General features: G+C 40.1%; 2 protein-coding genes across 2 annotated transcripts; one reads left to right on the top strand and one right to left on the bottom strand.

The window, feature by feature from the left end:
* The first annotated feature begins 51 nt into the window (after nt 1-51).
* Nucleotides 52-5,361, top strand: LOC115355684 (uncharacterized). Its single transcript, XM_030046535.1, has 7 exons — nt 52-255; nt 375-493; nt 1,326-1,422; nt 1,768-2,152; nt 2,824-2,958; nt 3,522-3,661; nt 4,638-5,361. The coding sequence occupies exons 1-7, from the start codon at nt 244-246 to the stop codon at nt 4,854-4,856; spliced, it is 1,107 nt and encodes a 368-aa protein (XP_029902395.1). The 5' UTR covers nt 52-243; the 3' UTR covers nt 4,857-5,361.
* Nucleotides 5,362-6,233: 872 nt separating this feature from the next.
* On the bottom strand, nt 6,234-16,348 carry ace2 (angiotensin I converting enzyme 2). The gene is made up of 18 exons (XM_030048292.1): nt 16,160-16,348; nt 15,854-16,012; nt 15,284-15,377; nt 14,632-14,775; nt 14,072-14,187; nt 13,842-13,947; nt 13,063-13,160; nt 12,634-12,806; nt 11,598-11,824; nt 10,244-10,388; nt 9,821-9,919; nt 8,920-9,042; nt 8,588-8,766; nt 8,044-8,102; nt 7,728-7,825; nt 7,520-7,636; nt 6,554-6,748; nt 6,234-6,333 (listed from the first exon to the last, which is right to left on the bottom strand). Exons 1-18 carry the CDS (start codon nt 16,346-16,348, stop codon nt 6,234-6,236), a joined length of 2,421 nt encoding a protein of 806 aa, XP_029904152.1.
* Nucleotides 16,349-21,106: the final 4,758 nt, after the last annotated feature.

Raw genomic sequence — 21,106 nt, 5'->3', positions numbered from 1 at the left:
TTGTTTTTTTAAAATATATGATTTACAACTCTGATCCACTTCCTCTTTCTGACATCAGTTCCCAAACTGTCAGCCCCCCTCTGCCTCGCTGGCTCACAGTCACACTTCCCCTTCTGCCAATATAAAGTCCAGCTCTACGTAATGGTAAGCCTGACATGAGTCATGAGCTCAGTGGATGCTCTAACAGACTGACAGTGACCCTGTTCAATACCGTTATCAGCGAGAGGCACCGCCAGCATCACCATGGACATCACGGTGGGTGATCAAATCTCACTGTTTCCTAATTTTGAAAAAAATTGAAAGATTAAAATTTGTGGATAGAGCTGATGTGCTTTGTTAAGAGAAAGCCTGCTGATTTATTTTATCTTTCTCAGGATTCTCTGGTAAAAGGAGGAGTGTCGATCATACACCAGATCCACGAGGGAAAGCATCAGTATGAAGTGGACAGTGTCATCAAATTAAAAAAAGCAAATGCTGGGAAACCATTTGTCAGGTAGTGCCCAAACCAGTATATCAGTATGCACTGCCATACTGTCAGGCAGACTTTGTGTTTTTGCTAAAAATGGATGTTTTCTCCTCTGCAGTGATTGATTTGACACACTTCTCACACATTTGTCCAACTTAAAGTTCATGCTCTCAAAAACATCATTTTATTTTCAAAACAGGCCACAGATAAATGAAGAATTGTTCTCCTTTCAAACCACGTTTGATTTTCATGACAATCAAATACTCGCATCAAACTCGCATTTTTTATAAACTCTGTTTATAAGAAATGTTCAGATATATTCAAATTAGAATAATGATGATAAAACACGCTAATCTGAGAGCTCTACAGTCCTTTCCCATAACCTGATTTTATGGAATTTTATTCAAAAAATTTTAATGAAATAGTATGTTTTCCTTAAAGTAAGCAGCATGAATAACAGTCATAACATGCAATGTGTGTGATATCGAATAATACATGATATTTTATAATTTCACAGGATTTGCTGTGGTGATGTTTTAACTGGCATTTTATAAAATATGTTTGACCTTTTTGTCTGATATCTTTATATGTGTGGTACAGTCAGATGGGAGAAACACTGATGAGTCACAATTTCCCCCAAAGAAATGAGTTTACTGCTGTAACCAATCAGAGGGAGAGGGAGAGCGAGAACAGTACGACATATCGAAACATATCGCAGGTCTTCACTGATATCATGTGACCCTGGCACGACCCTGTCCTTATGGAAAGTTTGATTGGTTCACTGATTTATTCATTCGCCCCCCACAGTGGTTTTCTATCCCATCAGGAGGATGAGTGCAATGTTTTCTGTTTTTCATAGGAAAGGAGACAGACTGATGCAGATTAATGGCGTCACTCTTCAGGATATCATACCTGAGGAGCTTGCAGAAATGCTGGCCCAGGGTAATCCGATGTTGGTGAGTTCATCCACTTCCACTCGCCCCAGCGAAAAGGCAAAATACACCATTGGCTGGTTTTGGTGGCTACACATTATTAAAAATTGTGTATCTTGTACCATGCATACATTTGGCCAGTCACCCACATGAGTTAGAAAATAAAAGCTTACATGTTGGACACAAAAAATGCAAGGTACAATGCCAGTTACTATTTTTGCAGTGTTTTCCTCAGTGTTCTTCAGTGTTGTTGAGTAGATTTTTTCCAATAACAGAAACAAAAAAAACAGGAGCTGTCAGACAGAGACAGAGAGACAGTACCTGTAAAACTAACCACGTGTCTGTGTCCACATTTCCCCCCGTCTCCAGACAGTGCACCAGGCCACCAAGATTAAAGAGCAACATGCTGACCAGACCTGCCCTGATGAGGATGCTCTCTATCCCGTCTCCAAGGAGACCACCCTGCTCCGCTTTAGCCTGGAGATGAGGAGAGAGGAAGACTTGGGGGACGATGAGAGGAAGCCTACGGAGCAAGGATGGGAGGGCGGGGACAGAGACGACAAGGTTTGCCAAAGTGAAAACGGGGATGTGGGCCAGAAGGGGGATCTGCTCATCATTGCCATGATGAACACCAGCGTCACTGTGGTGAAGGGGAGAGCCTGCGATAATGGAAGCTCATGTCTTTGCTGTTCTGGGAAAGGATGCACCATTAACGAAGTCGTTATGGTGGCAGAATCCAGCGTGGTGACCCTCGGTAAATAAAAAAACATGGCTTTTTATTTCGCCTGTCATGTCCTGTTTCTCTTCTCTTCTCTTCTCTTCTCTTCTCTTCTCTTGTCTTCTCTTCTCTTCTCTTCTCTTCTGTCGGTATCAGTTTATTTCAGTAGTCAACACTCAACAGTGTATTACCAAAAATTATGTCAGCCTCTGTTCCTATAGGTCAGCTGACACGTAGGCAATTGAGCCATGAAGCATTTTCATCTGTAAAGACATGTTTGTGTCTGGCTGACGGTCAACGGTTGCTTTGTTGACTTGTTTATTATCACTAGAGATGCCTGTTATAGTGTACTCCTGGTTGCTTGAATTCACGTTACTCGTCAACGAGACAAATCTTTTTAACAGTCAACGACCAGTAACACATCAAAATCATGTGTTACCCTTCTTTTATATTCTGTCTGACCCCTAGCACACTGAAAGAAAAATAAATATGTAAAGATAGATAGATAGATAGATAGATAGATAGATAGACAGATATAGATATATAGATATAGATAGATAGATATATCTCACTGGCCAAAGTGCATGAATGGACAGAGATTTAAAGGATGTTACTGACTCTGCCTCTAAATATGAATCATATTTTATTCTTAGTTAAGCTCAATCATTTTGAACATTCTCTTTTTTCTCTTTTCGTTTCACTTTCAGTGCCAAGAGGAGGTGGCTGTAGCAGTTTCAAACAGGAAAAAAAGATGGCCAACATTTCACTGGAACATGCTGCCTCTAATAAATATATCAGAAGTTTCTGTACGCAGAACAGGCCCTACGTGTCCCCAAACCCAGGTCTGTCACATCACGCTACGCACAGCGGCAGCTGCCTGGCTCGACTTCTCCTCTTCAGCAATGTTTGTCATTTTCAGTCAACAACAAGCCAGTTTTTGATTTCAAATGTTATGTTTTTCTCAGCCAGGTCTTTCATTATAGCATTTTTAGTAATTGCTCGATCACACTTTATTTGGATTGTTAATAGTCAGCTTAGTATCAGCTTTGTGTCGGTTGAGTTTCACTGTTAAGTCGGTGTTACAGTTTAACTTTGTATCAACCTGTCCAATGTAAATCGCACCAATAGGAAATCAATTGACTTTTAACTTAGTATCAACTTTGTATCAGGGTTAGATTGATACTAAGTTGTTGCAAAGTTCATATTTAATCGTTACAAAGTTGAAAATTAACATTGGATCATCCAAATAATAGTGATACCCATTGTACAGTATTAAAACTCTACGTTTTTTTTTTTGTTTGTTTGTTTTGTTTTACAGGCTTTGTAGAAAACTCTGATTTACTGTAATGCGACAGTGGATTTTTGAGGACTCTTGTTCATGGCTTTTTATTTTCTGTGTTCTCAGAGAAGATCACCATCTACTCCTACAAGGCAGAAGTGACAGCAAGACAGGCCCAAGGAACTCCAGTGGCCCTGAACTTTTCTGACTCCAACTGCTTCCTGAAGTGCTGCAAGGACGGGGACAAGGTGCTTCTGAAAGTGGAGGTACGCACTTTTATTGTGGGAGTGATTGACCATACAGAAAAAGTTAGATTTAATGAAAATCTTGTTTCAGTGGTCCCACTTATGTTGTGTTTTGATGTTGTCTTACTTCTGTTATTCAACGGTTTCAACACTTTCAGTTCCAGTGTGGGCGCAGAGCCCACATGAAACAAGACTCACTGCTTTGTGATTAATCTTGAGCAGTCACAGTTCTTCAAAATCAATCAAGTCCAACCATCGTAACACTACTGATGACGTCTCAGAAAAAGGAAATGGGTTTTTTAAAAAAAATCCCCAGCTGCCGCTTGTGTCACATTGAAAAATGTGAAGTCACAGGCTTTACATGATGGGATTGCTGATAAACAAAACAAACAAACAAACAAACAAAATATCGAACAAGTGGGCTAATGGTTTTAGCAGCTGGACTTCTTATGCATGCATACTGTTACATCATTTGGTAAGTGAAAATAATGTACTTCCCAGGAGGTAAAAGTGAATAGATACTGATAAATACATTTTGTGAAAATAAAAAAAAGTTGCCAATTCTAGGGGGGAGGTTATTTTAAAGATGCGTTATGAAAAACTGCCCATGGTCGATTGAGGTGAAGATCCTTTTGACTCAACTGAAAAACAAAACAAACAAACAAACAACAACAAAAAAAAACATGAAAAACACACAATCACTCGGTGAGTCAGATGAGAATCATGTTGATCCAACCATCAACATTTTTTTTGTTGTTGTTTGTTTGTTTGTTTTGTTTTTGGCCGACTTGAGGCAGTTTTGCACCATAAGCCATTAAATAGGACCGCTTTATGATTTGGAGAATTAGCACACAATATAGATGAGTTATACTGGATTTCACTGTTAATTTGACAGTTTGGGGATTCAGGACCTCCCACCATAAATCGTTCCTCCATGATGTTTTCACCACCACCTTTAACGAATATCCATGTGTTTGTTGCTGAACGCTCGTTTTAGGCATGTGAAAAGCAGAAACTGAAGAAGATTTGTCAAAACGATGCGACGGGCCTTTCATTCATCTTCTACATGACGTCTACCAAGACCAAAGAGCGGAAGTTCGAGTCCGCCCTGTGCCTCGGCTGGTTCATCCACATTGTCAACTCTGACAAGCTGGAGATGGTAACCCCGAGCGGGCAGGCAGATGATCCATCCTTCTTCTTCATCATTCAGAAGTAATGGAGAATCACTCTGTCCAGGGAGGTTCCCATCCCCGGGCCAGTCGAGCCAAAGGGTCCAGTTTCCTAACTTTTGTCTGAATCTATCCTGTTTCCTCTTTGACACACATACAGTCTTTCCTTCAACTCAAAATGACAGTGCACTTATTTTACATTATGCTTTAATAATCCACTCTTAATGTTTTGAATATATATCAACATTTCAGTTTCTGTAAGGATTCGGATTAGGGATTAGGGCATTCTGCGATAGTGGAAAAAAAAAATACATTATGGGAAGCTCACCTGTTTGAGCACCATGCCATCTAGAGACACATGGAAAAGTTCTGTGTCAGTGCATTGTAGCTATATCTGCTATTGCAGAAGAGCGTAGATATGTATCATACAGCTATATCTAATTTAAATGGGTTTTTTTGTGCTTATGTTTTAGAATTAGAGATGTGATATCAGGATTGGCCTTACATTTTGTTACTTACACAATTCCTTTTTTAGCTTGCTTTTTCATTTTTGTGTGGGGATGTGACATTCATTTTTTTTTAAAATCTATAATAAAATAAAATTAAAATAAAAAACTTGCTTGAAATTATATGTATATATATATATATATATGTATATATATGTAGGGAGAACTGACAATCATGATATTTATTTAACATTTGGAGCGTACATGATTATAGGATGTTGTAAGTGCAAATAATTATAACTATAAAAAAAAACAAAAAACAATGGCACAAGCTACAAGTGAACTCACCGTGGTTATATAACATTTTATAAATAACACACAGACCTGTTGGAAAAGCCTCCTTATGACACAGCTAATACTTATCGACTCTTCATGAGTGCTGAGATATGTTTCTGTCTATGGTGCATGCGTGCACACGCACACGTGCACATGCCCGCACACACACACACACACACACACACACACAGACATTCACACACACATCTTTTATTATAAGTAGCAGTGATAAAAATAAAAAAAAAAGTGTTTCTGATCAGCTATTTCAATTTTAAGCACATTTTCCGGTCATACTGAAAATCCCTTCATATCTCTATTATACCAGCAGAAAAAAAGACACTGAATTCATTTGCATGCACTCTAAATCACATAACAGATACTGGTAGCAACATTGGAAAACTGCACTTTCCACAAGGACCCACTCATTATACAACATAACTTTCAATGAGGGTCACAACACTCAACAACATCCTCAAACGTTCACACTAACACACTGTGCACACATACATACATGTTTATTAAGAGGCTGCAGCACTGAAAGAAGAAAAGGCCTCATGGAAGGAAGAAAGTCCATTGAAGTATCAGCGCACTGGTAGATATCTGAGGACATCTTGCCTTTGTCCTTAAGGTGCAGTGATGGACTTAAAATCCAGTTTGTTCTTCCTCGTTAACAAAGGCATCATTGGTCACGCCCTCTGGCTGTGCATTATAGGGATTCTCCATGCTTGTCATCTGAGACTCCCTACAGACATAAGAAGTACAGAATATGACTCACATTCATGCAAAACAAACAAACAGACCTGTAAGAATCACTGGAGCTCTTTTTCAGTGAACGTGAGATTAACGAGGTCTGGAGCCAGGCTAAACAAGTGAGGCGACAGCTCACAGTCTGTGTATCAGTGTTAAGGTGCCCTCTTGTATGTGTCGCTATTTTTCAAAAATCTCTGAGGAAGCTAACTCACTTCTTGCGCATTCTGATGCCAGAGACGATGAGGTACACGCCCATGAGCACTACGACTCCCATGATCACGCCAAATAACACCAGCCACACGGGAACCGGCTGCTCCACAGGCGGGGCCAGTGTTGCAGGCATCCCTATGAACTCCAGCGTCTGGTCATCCAGCTGGAAGGCGTCGTTGATTCGACCACGAGATGACCTACGATTGATATCAAAATGTAGAGTTACAGAGCGTGAGCACACCAGTTTGCTGTGTCTGGGATTAATTGACAGAATGCACCTTTGTCCGCTGAAACCTTTCCTATGGCCAAATGAGATATACCCTCTGCTGGCTAATGCATTTCTGTGAGACTTGAATTGGAAAAGCAAAATTTGAGGGTTGTTTTTTTTTTTCAAAGGATGTTTTTTCCCTCTGCAATGGTTCATCTTTTCTCAGGCCAACCTAATTTTTTACTCATTTGGATTAAATTTGTGCTTTAAAATTGTAAAGCAGTCTTGATTTGTTAAGATAATCTCTTTTAACAAGAAGAAAGTCATTAGCCGGTGTTAACCACTTCATTTTTATCACCAATCTAAAACCACATTCCAAAATGCACTGAGGTCAGGCCACAGCCAACTGACTGTGGCTGAGTGAGGCTGGTTTAAAAAAAAAAAAAGTCCTCACTGGATGATGCTATATGGTCAGCTGCGTAAATAAAATGCCAGATACGATACTGTAGCGTGCTTTGAATAAAGGCCATCTCCAAACAGCATATAATATGTCATATTAGGGGCAATGTAAAGAGAAAAACAAATTGTTAATCATTAAAAAAAAGCTGTTGGGAAGGAGTATGGAGAAAAAAAAAGAAATTCTGCACAATAGCAATAGTAATATTGTGCTGTTGTTTATAACTACTATACTATACTATACCTGTTTTGGGATATATGCCACTGAAACACATTTGCGTGGTGAATGCAGCTCTGAGCTCACCGTATAGCGGCTTCCAGCTCTTCCTTCGGGATAAATAAAGACGGACTTGCCGGGTCTGTGACCATGATGTAGAAGGAGATCCTGGGAGTCTCATGGTAAGTGAGAACGTTCTCCGATCTGGAAAAGCAAACACAAATGAGCTCTCAAACTAATGTGAGGAGGGAAGAACGGAGCATTTTGGTTGTATTGGTGGTGAACTGATACTAACGTGAAGTGAACAGTCATGTTCTTTTGGCTGTAGTACTGCCGCATGGCATACGCAATGTTGGTCTTGAATAGGTACAGCTCGTTGGCACTCCAGGGATACTGAAACACATTTGATTTATTTAATATTTCCATATCACACAGAATGTGGTTTACTCAAAAGCTGTAAAATATGCAGTTGGGTAGAGTTAAGTCTTGGCATACTGCTTCACTGAAAACAATTACGGCATGGCACGGTTGATTGTGTTATATACATTTTTGTAAGACAAACTGAACCCATTAAAATAGTTATAATAGACCAGCAGCTCAATAATACTCACAGCTTCATCGCCCATGGCAGCCTTCAAACTAAGCCTCACTTTGATGGCATGATGTGAATCTGTAAAATAAATAAAACTGATAATTTAGTTATTTTTTTTCTTCTGTGATTTTTCAGATTTTCTATTGTGCTGATTACAAAAGTTTACATCACCGAAAAAAGAAAAAATACTGACTCAGTCGGTGCTTTTTGTAGTTCCTAAAAAACCATCAAGGAAACTTGTGACCTTCAGTGCCCTTCTGTATTGTGAAGTGACACTGCAAACTTTCCATTGTTAATACATGCTGATTTTCCAGGGACAGTTGTCTTTGACTTGACAAGGTGACCTTTGGAATATTGCTGATTCTACATTTTCACAGTGAAATTAGCCCTGAAATTTTTGGTGAGAAGGGGGAATTGAAACAAAGCTAAAGGAAGTGGATCACTGTGAGGCTATTACATCAGCATCTTACAAAACAGCAGGTGTGCGTAACAAAATAAAAAAAGGACAAAACAAAGCAGAATTGTAATCTGGGGTGTATCTGTGGTTGTACTTTTGAACTCACATGGGTCTACTGTTGTCTTCCAACCCACCGCCCTGTTGTTTTCCTTGTTGTTTGCCACCAGCCAATCATAAAGGTCTCTAAAATAGTCCAGCAGTGGGCCAGCATCCATTTTAACGTCATTGGACACCATTTCCAAAGCCCTGGTCCAGGATTTGGACCGTCCCAGCTCGAGCATTTTCCTAGAGGAAAATCAAACACCAGTGATGACAAGGTATCTTTTCTTTTGATTAAGCAGAAAGGATGGATTGTACACATACAAAATGCAAATCACCCAGATGCACAAAAAGCAGTAAAGTAGTCGTACTAAGCCATCAAAGGTGAGACAAACTCACCTCAGTTTGGTTCCTGCTTCCTTAGAGTTAGTGATGTCGCACTTGAACAAAGCGTCTGTATGGTTGGCTGCCTCGCAAAGGGCTTTTTGGAACTGGAACTGGTAGATGGTTCTTGTGAAATACCTGTTTCAGACACACACACACACTCACTCACTACAGGCTTCTTGCATCTTGCCTGACATGTCTCCTCAACTCACTGATTTCAGGATTTACAGGTCATGCAATTTCTGGAAGGTCACGGAATTGTGGATTTGGAAGTGCATTTTAGACAAGGAATGTCAGGTAGGTTAATACATTCTTGGGACAATAATACAAGTTATGGAATAAAAAAATAAAAATAAAAAGCATGTTTTTTTGTTTTTTTTTTAAATTTTATTTTCCACCAAAAGTTATATTTCTTTTCTGTAGCGGTCACATTATGTACGTGTCCCTCACAGAATAAAAAAAACACAATAACAAAATATGATGCTCAATGAAAAAAACATGACTACTACATTAATATAAGTCAAGGAAATTGAAAAAAAAAAAAAAAAACAGTAGATGGAGACCAGGAGAGTAAAACAGCGGTGTAAAGATGTGCAAAATAAATACTGAAAATTGTCATAATAAACAAAACATATACCCATGCGTATACTACATAAGTGTGTTGAAAAACACTCTAGGTGTTTTTAAGCTTGTTTTTTTTTTTTTTTTTTTTTTTTTTTTTAGTGTCCACTGGTCCTGTAGAACTCACACCTAGGCAATCAAGATCTAAGTGCTGCTGTTCTAGCGTAGAGCAACTGGCAAGATTTTCTGCCATGATCAACTGATGTGATAGAAAGTGATGGGAGAACGTCCAGTGGCATTTTGCTCCAATGGCATTATGAGTTATGCTTTATGAGGTGTACAGAGGGAGGGTTACCTGATGAAAGAGTAGTCTCCAGACACATGGAAGAGAGCTGGAGGGTCGCAGTAGGTCTCATCTCTTGGCACTGGCTCCACAACCCCGACCAGCTCCCTCCTGATGGAGTAAAAGAGAAATACTGGTCAACACTGACATCTAGAGGCGGATGCTGCAATCACAGGCCTGCAGCGAGGCAGCTGCTGAGGTCACTGCAGAAAAAAAAAATCCTGAATCACCTGATCACCTGCAGTATTTCTACTGTTGATGTCATGACCATGTTGGTTTAGATACTGGTTTTAGTAATAGCATTTGACTTCCAGCATATTTTTACACTGTGTTATCTGTGCCTGTGTTGTGTCCCGCATAGGAAAAAAGTCAGACACATCCAATTCACAATTCACAAATTTACAAATTCTTCATACTGGCTTGAGCTCAACTCACTTCATCTCCCACCAGCGCTCCATCCACTCGTCCTTGGTGATGTTTCCACTGAAGACTTGCCACCTCCACTCCTCCAGCATGTAGGTAAACGGCAGTGTAGCTACAATGGTGAGGGCCTGCTTCAGCAAGAAGTTGATTTCCGTTTCTACATTCAGGCAAGGAAAAAAAAACAAACACGCAGTGATCTTTAGATGTACATGACAGTGTGTAAAGAACAAATTAATGAAGCCTGTCTGAAAAAGGATATTAACAGAATTTAATGTGTTTTTGGAATTTTCATATCTCAAGATTTGTTTCTAAATGCCAGGTAAAAAGAAAGGATGAATGTTCAATAAGGCATGTTGCAGAGCAGCTTTATAAATGCAAGGCACTTTGTGGAAGATCAAAACAATGTTTTGAACTAGACATATGATAAGCAAATCAGGACACCTGTCTCAGATAACGTCTTCAAAATACAGAGTGCAGACAGGTGTATAATAGGTGCCAGAGGGGCAAAGGTTAGGCTGTCCTCTGTTATTATCTGAATATCTTGAAGTGTACAGGTGAATGCAGGTGTGCCAAGGTGCCATGGCATAGACTCTGCAAGTCTCTGAAACTCTACTGGAGGAATAGAGCACTGAGCATACAGAGGGAGATTATGCACATTTGAGAGTTCAGTGGTGCAAAAACCAAAGGGCACACATCTGTAATGATGTGGAAAAAAGTAATGTGGTCAGATGAGTCATCTGTCACCTTCACCATGGATAAGTGGGTGAGAGCAGGTGTGGCGTCCACCAAGAGGATGCTGCAGGCCTGAATGCTGGACCCCCACAGTGAGGGGCTCCACTAGCTCTATTATTCTGTTTCCACTTGTCCCCTCAGAGGGAAGGCTCACTACCAATCAATATAAAGTTATTCTGAGTGATCACCATCACCTTCATCATTCATCTTGATGAATGATGAAACATTCCTTTCCTGATGTGAGAGGTCTCTTCTAGGGTGACAGTGCCACCATCCACAGGGGACTGAATGGTTTGATGAGGATGAAAATGATAAATCTTCAATCTTCAGTCACCACATCTCAACCCAGCTGAACACCTACAGGAGATTTTGGACCAACGGCGCTCTCCAAAACCATCATCAAAACACCAAATGAGGGAATATCTGGTGGTGCTCCATCCATCCAGTAGAGTCCCAGAGACTTGGAGAATCTCTGACAAGGAGCATTGAAGCTGCTCTGGTGGCTCATGGTGAACCAACACCTTACTACTTTGTCACCTTAAATCTGTCTTCTGCGTATAAAAAAGCATCGCATGCCTATATAATGTGTTTTCCTGGATTTGATCATTTTCAAGTTTATCCACATCATCATTACCCTTATCATAAACAAAGCTGGGAGGTAGGAGTCCCAGGCCCTGCAGGTGTTTGGGTGTGGCCGCAGAGAGGGACATGATTTCTCCAACAGCCTCATGGAAACCCTCATTAGCTCCGTCCCTCAGGAGGTACGACAGGTTGCGGTAAGCCATCTGGTACTGGTTGTGACCCATCTCGTGGTGCACTGTCAGGAAGTCATCCATGTTGACCTTGGTGCACATTTTTATCCTGAGTACAGAGGAATTGCAAATGTTAGCAGTTATATTGAGTGATGCAGATATGGCATGATACCGTATCAGATTTACTGTGATAATAAAATTGACAACTAATAAACTGCTTTGATGACTTAGATAAAATGTACACTAAGGCCCAAGGTCAAAAGAAAAACAGTGCTGAGGTAAGTCAGGTAAAGGGCTTCACTATGAATCAAGTAGGGGCAATAAAGTGTCAGCAAACCTTTTCTAAGAAGCTGTAAAAATACAGATTACTGAAGCTTAATGAGAAACACAATGCTGCATGAGGGAATTTAGGGTGTGGGGGATCAAATCATTGGAGGATGCCATTAAAACTGTTGTGAGTGGTTTTAGGTTACGGTAAAATGCACATGTGTAAACTTTGTCAAATGAACATGGTGTAATAATTAATAACACACACACATATTTGTTATCTTTACATTTGTTATCTTTATGACTAAGAAAGAGTGACTCAGACTCTACTCAGCATCATTTTTGCAACAGGTTTTTTACAGCTTTCATGTACTAGAGTGAGAGTTCTGTTTTCCAGTCATAAAACAAAAAAAAACCCTCAGGGTATAAGGAAATATATAGCAATTTACTTTCGACATATCACTCTGTAGTCTTCCTGCTCTTATTTTATCAGTCAAAAAGTGTTCAGTCTGTAATTCCACATATGAGAGTTTTATTGATACCACTGCAAACCAATCAGATGCTGTTGGTGAGTAGAATCTGTCTATCACACAGATTCAGAGTTAATTTCTCAGGGAACTGAACGTGTATGTGTCTGTATGTTCACACAACCTGAAGTCCTCTCTGTTTCCCATGTCCCAGGCTGTAGGGTGACACACCACCTTGCGACCGTCCGTGGGCTTCACGAGCATGGAATTATTCCAGAAGTTATCAAACATCTTGTACAGGTCCACAGACATGAAGAATTTCTCGGCTTCTTTGAACAGTCGAATCTCATCCCAGCCCTGAGATCCAAGCAGAAGTTTGGCACTTCATTAATTTCCAAACAACGAGTGCCAATGTTTTGTGATTTAATTTGTTCTCAATCTAACTGCTTACAAATGAAAACGCACTTATCGTATGCTAACTGTACCTTACAGGTTTTTTTTTTTTTGTTTAATTAATTTATTTGATATTTGTATGTATGTTTGTTTCATTCGTTATGCCTTGTTTCAATGTGTATTCTGTATTAATAATGTGGTCGGCTCAACCAAAAAGTACCTGTTCAACCATAGTTTTGCTGACATCAATATCTGGCTTCAGAGGATAGGGGATTGACAGGGAGTACAGGTTGGTCCAGAATCTTCCCCACATGTCACCTGAGGAATAAACACAAATACTGAGATTCTTACTAACACTGTGCTTAAACAATATCAAGTATAAATGGTCAAGTAAAAGTAAGTGCAATCCTATTGAAAACGAGAAGAAAGGGTTGAAGTAAGTTTTCCTGATGGCTGGAACAATCACCACACCAAAACATAAAAAAAAAAATACTGGTCCATTTTGCATCAGCATCAGCAAACAAAGCTTGCCTTAAATTCACCTTAAGCTCATTTAAACAGGCGTTTTTTAGCCCCTTTTAAACAAAGTGGCAGTGAATTGACCCTGACAAAAGAGGGAGCCACACTCCACTTCTGAATCGGGCATTAAAACAGAGCGTTAACCTTCAGATCTCACCATTTCAAAGACACATTCTTCATACTTTGACAATAAAAATCAACAGTTGTTAGTGCTGTATTTTGATGTCTCAAGCGTTGCTTTGACTTGTGCTTCTCTGAAAATGCATCTGTAGTTTGTCTTTATATAGACTGCTGTTACGGACAAATCTGTGACTCTGATGAGATTAAGCCCTAATGTCGGGCAAGACACCCAAACAACAATCAAAAATCAAATAAGTAGAACAGTCATGGCAGTACAGCTGATATTTAGATACCGACGCCTCAGACAGGACAGTTCATCACAGTGTATTGTCCCAAACTAGTTCCCCCACATACACATACCCAGCAAGTGAGCTGGCAGAGGTCCTTGTGGATCAATGTGCCCCGGGTAAACCTCCATAAGCCTGGCCCTCACATAGGCGTGCAGCTCCTTGTACAGGGGTAGTATCTGCGAAGAGCAATGTGCTGCTATAACTAATCACTCTCTACAGTCAACAGCACTCTGATTATTTTCATATTAGACTGGGAAAATGGAAACAAATCCATTAAAATGAATGGTATGTTAGACATACTTGCTTGTATATGGAACGAACATCTTCCATCAGCTGATCTCTGGAGTACTTGTACAGAGGGTCCTCCTCGATGGTCTCGTAGTTATATCTCCAGTATGCTCCATAGTCACTGAAACCTGTGGGAGTGTGTGTGCACATGTGCAAGAGAGAGAGAGAGTTGAAGAGGTTAGAGGAAGAAATGTCTCTACCATTTTTTTGGTGGTTTGTTTTTGTTTAAGGGCTGTTTGTTGCAGAGAGTCATTTTGTTGTGGGTATATATACGCTGGTGTGACACTACTATCACATGGGTTATCAGTGTTGTGACAGAAGTGAATGCTGGGTTACAGTGGCAGCTAAACGCCTGCTGCAGCTCCCCGACAATCAGCTGTTTATCAGCTTGTGTCGTGAGGATCGGTCATGTATAATTACTACCTATCAGCTTTAAGCACTTCCTGTCAGACCGATGGAAAACTTTGCTTATCTCCATATATTGCCTCAATAGCTTTAGGGCTATGAGAGCAGAGGGCGATGTATGTCTTTGGAGACTCACACTGCATGTGGATGTGTCTGAGATTGATTACCGTTGAGCTTGGCCGCCTCATTCTTCAGATCGACGTAGTCTTCATACATCGGCCTCATCCTCTTCCCCACCTCTCTCCTCCAGCCCTCCCACACATGCAGGCGCTCCGCGTAGTTTCGGCTGTTGGCCATGATATGTTCAAGACCTGCACAGCACAACAGCACACACATATATCCCTAAGTGACCAAGGGCAAAGGTCTCGAGTAATGGTTTCTTCTAACCTTCAAAACTGAATGAATACGTTTTTAGGGATGTATACAATTTCTTATTAAGTTTCAAGGAAAACGTTTGTGTTCAAACAATTAAAATGGAAATGGTGCCTTAGAGATGAGGAGCAATCCATGGAAACTATTAGTCTTTATGTATGTCTTTTATAATATTTAATGTCTGCTGAACTAAAGAAGAGTTCAGGGCACTTTAGTTTAAAAAAAAAAAAAAAAACATGTTTTGAATAGAGAGTGTGCACCTAATCATTTCCATGGATTACAAAAACCTTGAGTACCCTAAAGTCCCCCCTCTATTCAAAGACTTTAATAGAAGCCATTTTCTTTATCATGATGATTGTGTTAATTACAAATGACTGTGTCTGACTTTGGCCCCGTGGTGGAAAGGCAGTCACGTTACCACAAGCATGACTGATTAACGGAGTGTACCTGGTTCCAAAGTCTGGCAGTTAAAGGGGTCGTCCATCAGACACACTGTCGCTGTGCTGTAGATTGTACTCATCTCACTCATAACCTTGCTCAACTAGAAGCAGATTAAAAAAAAATAAAAACACTAAGATGAGATGCTAACAAAGAGGATTACTGCACATATACATAATGCACATGCTTTTTTCTTTACAAATTTCTAATGCACATATTTTTCTTTTTTATTTCTTTTTTCTATTTCTTATTTCATTTATGCTTATAATATGTTCTTCTCTTGAGAATTTGCGCAACTGCAACTGACCCAATTTCCTCTCTGGGATCAATAAAGTACTTCTGATTCTGATTCTGATAACACTGTAATGTAATGCTTAATGACCACAGTGATAGACACTCATAAATTTGTAATTAAACTATAAATAAGCAACGGAAAATTTAACATGTAGAAGCAACAGACACCATCAAAAAGCACATCCTGAAGACATACCGTTATATAAGCATGTATTACCAGCTAACTGACAGTGAATGGATTATAGATTCTGGCAAATGAAATTCAGAGAGGAGCAACTGTCTTACATGTGCGGCTTTATCCTGGGACAGAGCTCCAGAGCCTTTGTCCTGGAGGGAGATGAGCTGCAGTTTGATTTCTGGATCGGTGATCTCCTCAATGGGGTAATTCCTGGACTCCTCTGACATCTTGTTGTAGAAGTCGCCCCAGATTCTCCCTTGTTCTGACTGTGGGAAAATGGGGAGCATAATGAAAACGGACTGATCACATTCTCCAAATCAGTAAGTTACACTGCGGTTCACCTCACAGGGATGCACATCGGCCTGCCTAAGTGCATGAAGGTGCGCCGCAGGAGGGTGATCTCCAACACTCACCACTTCGTCTGAGTTCTCCTTGGTGATGTTAGTGTTGTAGGCCCATGATGCCAGTGAGTACTGGTACATGAGTACAGTGGCCTCTTCGTCGAAGCGCTGCAGGAACACTTTGGCTCTGTTGTCCGTGTCTGTCTGAGCAGACACCCCACAGGCCACAGCCAACACCGCTACAAGTATCCAAGCGGACATCTTAGTGCTTCAGCTCCATTCACACACACAATGAGAGGAGAGGAAGGGCACTGTATGCTATTATACAGCGTTAACTCTGCACTGCCTTGGCCTTTGGACAGTGCCATAACGGAGGGCGTATCTGAGTTTTCATTCATAGATAGGATGTTTGAGGACAACAGTGTACATCACTGGACTATCTCTTCACACAGAAAAAAGTTCATATCATCATTTGATGCATTGTCAGCTGTGAAAGAGCTGCTTCTGTGTGCGTGTGTGTCAGTGTTATTATAGTTTTGCGTTTTTCATTAGTTTTTATTTTTATTTCATTTTGACTTCTATTTGATTTAAGTTCAGTTTAGTTTTAATTCATTTTTAAACCATGTTTGCTAGTTTATTTATTTATTTTTTTAAATGCTTAGTTTTAGTTTAGTTTTTATTAGTTTCGGTGTTAGTCTTTTTAATCTTTTTTTTTTTTGAAGATCGGGTATTTTTCACGGATGAGATTCAGAAAATGTATGTAATAAACTCAACAAGCATGTCTGCAGTGCAGACATGCTTGTTAATTAGTTGTTAATTAACAGCAAGATGCCTCCATTTTCCACGGATGACTATCACAAACTCCTTCAGAAAATTGCCGTGCTGGAAACTAAAATCCACCGATTAGAAGTGAACATTGAAGTGAATGGACTATGTGAGAACGACACCACCATACCATGGCAAAACGGCAGACAAGAGGATGCTAATATGCAGCTAATTAGCACCAACCAAGCTACCAAGAAACAGGAGGCCATTGTACCGGGTAAAAAATCTACAAGTGGGAGTCCTAACTACAACACTGTTGTTGCCAAGCCGAAAGATAAATCATTCCCCTGGAAGATTAGAGGACGCCGACGCCCTGAGATGTGTGGTGAAACCGTAAGGCCTCCCTTATCACCGGGACAAAACAATGCATCTGCCCCTGTTAGCAAGATACAGGACACAGAACACCAAAATATTTTGCTTTGCTGATGATATGGTAGCTGACCTTGCAGAGCGAATTCCAAACATGGTTGCTACTCATCCAACTGCAAAATCCATTATTTTGCATATGGGGGCTAACGACATCGTGAAACAGAAGTCTGAGGTACTGAAAAGAGACTTTATTGATCTCTTGAACAAAGTCAGTTCTCTGGATATCGAGGTATTTATCAGTGGCCCTATACCACCCGTCAGGGGAGGAGATGTGAGGTTCAGCAGACTGTGGTCACTGAGCCAATTCCTGTCAAGGACAAGTACCGTCCATTCAGTGAATTTCATTGACAATTTCAAACTCTTCTGGGAGCGCAGACTCCTTTTTAAGGCAGATGGACTCTGCCTTAACAAAACAGGAGTAAAAATGTTCACCTCAAACTTATTTTACTTTCTGCATCACCCATGTGTTTCCTCTATGAAGAACAAAATGCGAGAGGAGCCAGAACAACACCACCGCTAGGGAGAAATAACAGAGCAGCCAAGAATCACCAAAGGAGAGCTGTCTGGAGGAAAGGACGGACAGCCAAGCTCTGAGGAGGAGGCTTCATCTCCGGTCCTGCCCCCCCAAGAGGAGGGGCCCCCACCTCCCCCTCTAAGAGACCCCGCTCCTACACCACCCCAAACCCCACCCTGATCACCTCCCGCTCCAGCTATCTTTTCTTCCTCCTCCCCCCTCCTGGGGTTCTTGGACTAGATGAAACAGCTGCTCACTGCGGGAATCAAACTTACACTACGTCCAACTCACATCGTTTCAGCCCTGAATCCACCCAGGGGCACCAGAATCAGGGCGCCTGTCCGCGCCGTACCCAGCGCAGAGCGCGGCCCAATTCGTGTGCTATGTGAAAGCCCCTTAAATGGGAATGCGTTATTTTGCACTACTTACGGTAATTCTTCTTACTTGAATTTTATTTTGGAATTTGGAGTTTTTAAGTATTGTATTAAAAAAAGTTAAATAAATATTGAAATGTTAAGAAATTAATGTTTTTTCATTGATATACATAATATTGCATGTGTAAATTGCTATGTTAACCAAGTAATGGGAAAATAATCGTTAATCGAAAAAATAATTGTTTAGGTAATCGAAAAAGTAATCATTAGATTAATCCATTAATCGAAAAAATAATTGCTAGATTAATCATTTAAATAATAATCTGTGTGTTAATCGTTGGTGATCTAAACATTCATGTTGACAATGATACATCTCTCCACCAGGGCCTGCAATGAATTTGCTTCGTTCTTCACCGCCAAAATTCAGAAAATTAGACAGGCAATCAATGCCTCCATATCAGGTGCAGGACATGTGTTGTCCCTGTGTCCACCTAAAACCAGTTCAGACATCATGACACAATTTCATCCTATCAACCATAAAAATCTGGAGGACATTATACAACATTTAAAATCCTCCTTCTGCTGCCTTGATATTTTACCAACAGGCTTTTTCAAACTTGTATTTAACTGCATGGCCTCAGATTTTCTACAGATTGTCAACATGTCTCTTCTCTCAGGTGACTTCCCACAGACCCTGAAAACTGCAGTAATCAAACCACTCTTAAAAAAGAACAATCTAGACATATCACTTATGCAGTGCCGGCTTGACCTGTGTTGGCGCTCTAGACAAAATTACTCCCTTGCGCTCTTCCATGCCTAACCCTCAGTGCTGCGTTTGACATGGTCAACCAAATCATATTACTAGACCGACTGGAAAACTGTGTGGGACTTTCTGGCACAGCACATAACTGGTTTGAATCCTACCTAAAAGACAGGGACTATTTTGTGTCCATAGGCAATTATACATCTGAATGGACAAAAATGACATGTGGAGTTCCCCATGGCTCCATTCTGGGGCCCCTTCTGTTCAACATCTATATGCTCCCACTAGCTCAGATTATAGAAAACAACAAAATATGTTACCACAGTTATGCAGACAACACACAAATCTACATAACCATATCACCACGGGACTATAATCCCATATAAGTCCATTTCGCCGGACTTTCATCGCTACCAGGACATTCCGGAGGATGTAATTATACAAAGACAAAACAGAAGTAACTGTTTTTGGAGCCAAAGAAGAACGATTAAAAGTCAACGCTCAGCTTCAATCAGTAATGTTAAAAACCACAAACCAAGCCAGGAAGCTGGGCGTAATCGTGGACTCAGACCTCATTAAGACAATCACAAAGTCTGCTTATCATCACCTGAAAAATATATCAAGAATTAAAGGACTTATGTCAGGATCTGGAAAAACTAGTCCATGCATTTGTCTTCAGTAGACTGGACTACTGTAACAGTGTCTTTACAGGTATCCCTAAAAAATCCATCAGATAGCTGTAGCTGATTCAGAACGCTATTTCTTGAGTCCTCACCAAGACCAAAAAACCATATCATATTACTCCAGTTCTGAGGTCCTTACACTGGCTTCCTGTCTGTCAAAGAATTGATTTCAAAATACTGCTGTTGGTTTATAAAGCACTGGATGGTTTAGGGCCAAAATGCATTTCTGATCTGCTGCTATGTTATGAACCATCCAGACCTCTCAGGTCATCTGGGAGTCAAAACTAAACATGGAGAAGCAGCTTTTAGTTTTTATGCTCCTCATATCTAGAACAAACTCCCAGAAAACTGAAGTCTTTATGCTTTGGCTTCCTGTACCTGTAGTAAACAGGACAACACATAAAAACTTAGAATTAGTTATCTCCTCTATAAAAGTGCTATTGAGTGATTTCTTGTGATTGAGTAAAAGTTTCGTCATGTGACTTTAGGACTTTAGGGTGAGTAATGTCAAGGAAACAATAAACAGTAGAGTGAGACGAGCCCCCCACCTCCTTATCTGCAGACAATAGACTTCCAAGCACCAAGGAAACTGCAAGTCATGCTCTGTTAGGCCCCACAGGCTGATAAGACAAAGCCAAGATTATAATTGACATATAGCCCCAAAACCAAAAGATTATACAATGTTCTGTGTTTGCAGCAAATCATTAAATCAATCAGTTAATCAGTTCAGTCATCGATCAACTCATGGCTTAACCAGATCAGTTAGTAAATGAATCTGCTGCAACACCTTTAAAACATAACTTTTTCCAATTTTTTTTCCAACTTTTTAACTTTTTCCTCAGCACCCAAATGTCATTCAAAAAAAAAAAAAAAAAAAAAAAAAAAACAGATGGAGCAGGGAAAAAAGAAGAAAATAACACATTTTTCTGTTTTTTTTTTTTTCTTTGTCAGTTTCTTGATAATCAGGCGTAAGATGCCAAAGTTAAAGGAATGGACCACCAACCTACCAAATTTACCACTTTGTAGAATAATGCACATATTATGTCGTGAGTATGCAGGTGAAAATTATTACTTTTGAACTACTGAACTAAAAGTTATTATAATTTGCCTCATATAATGTGTCTGAGCTTGTGTACATTTTGTTTTAAATATTCGAGTCAATTTATAATTAGATACAAAAGAAACAGCCTGTGCCAAATATAATCCAACTTATTCTGTCTGTTGCGTTTTTACTGTGTGACTGTATCAGGATATGTTGTGTTGCATGATAACTACTTAACAGGCCAGCTCTTCAAGGTACAAAGGTGCAATATGTAAGATTTTTACTGTCTCATAAAATAACCATAACATATCTGTAGGAGGCTGTCATGACCTGGCTCGAGAACCATGACAGAGATACACAGATTCAAAACTTACAACATCAGCAGATTTATTAATGCAATACGCAAAACCAGAAACACACCAAAACTGTGGCATGTGTCAGTGAGTGCT

The sequence above is a fragment of the Myripristis murdjan genome, chromosome 3 (genome assembly GCF_902150065.1).
Source record: "Myripristis murdjan chromosome 3, fMyrMur1.1, whole genome shotgun sequence".
Taxonomy (NCBI): domain Eukaryota; kingdom Metazoa; phylum Chordata; class Actinopteri; order Holocentriformes; family Holocentridae; genus Myripristis; species Myripristis murdjan.
This window is presented reverse-complemented; position numbering and strand designations above follow the sequence as displayed.

Coding starts and splice junctions, on each gene's coding strand:
- ace2 (XM_030048292.1), bottom strand. CDS start 16,348: ATGTCCGCTTGGATACTTGTAGCGGTGTTGGCTGTGGCCTGTGGGGTG. Junction 13,948..14,071: donor TTCGTTCCATATACAAGCAA/GTATGTCTAACA, acceptor TGCTCTTCGCAG/ATACTACCCCTGTACAAGGA. Junction 11,825..12,633: donor GGAAACAGAGAGGACTTCAG/GTTGTGTGAACA, acceptor CTCTGTACTCAG/GATAAAAATGTGCACCAAGG.
- LOC115355684 (XM_030046535.1), top strand. Junction 494..1,325: donor GCTGGGAAACCATTTGTCAG/GTAGTGCCCAAA, acceptor TGTTTTTCATAG/GAAAGGAGACAGACTGATGC. Junction 3,662..4,637: donor AGGTGCTTCTGAAAGTGGAG/GTACGCACTTTT, acceptor CGCTCGTTTTAG/GCATGTGAAAAGCAGAAACT.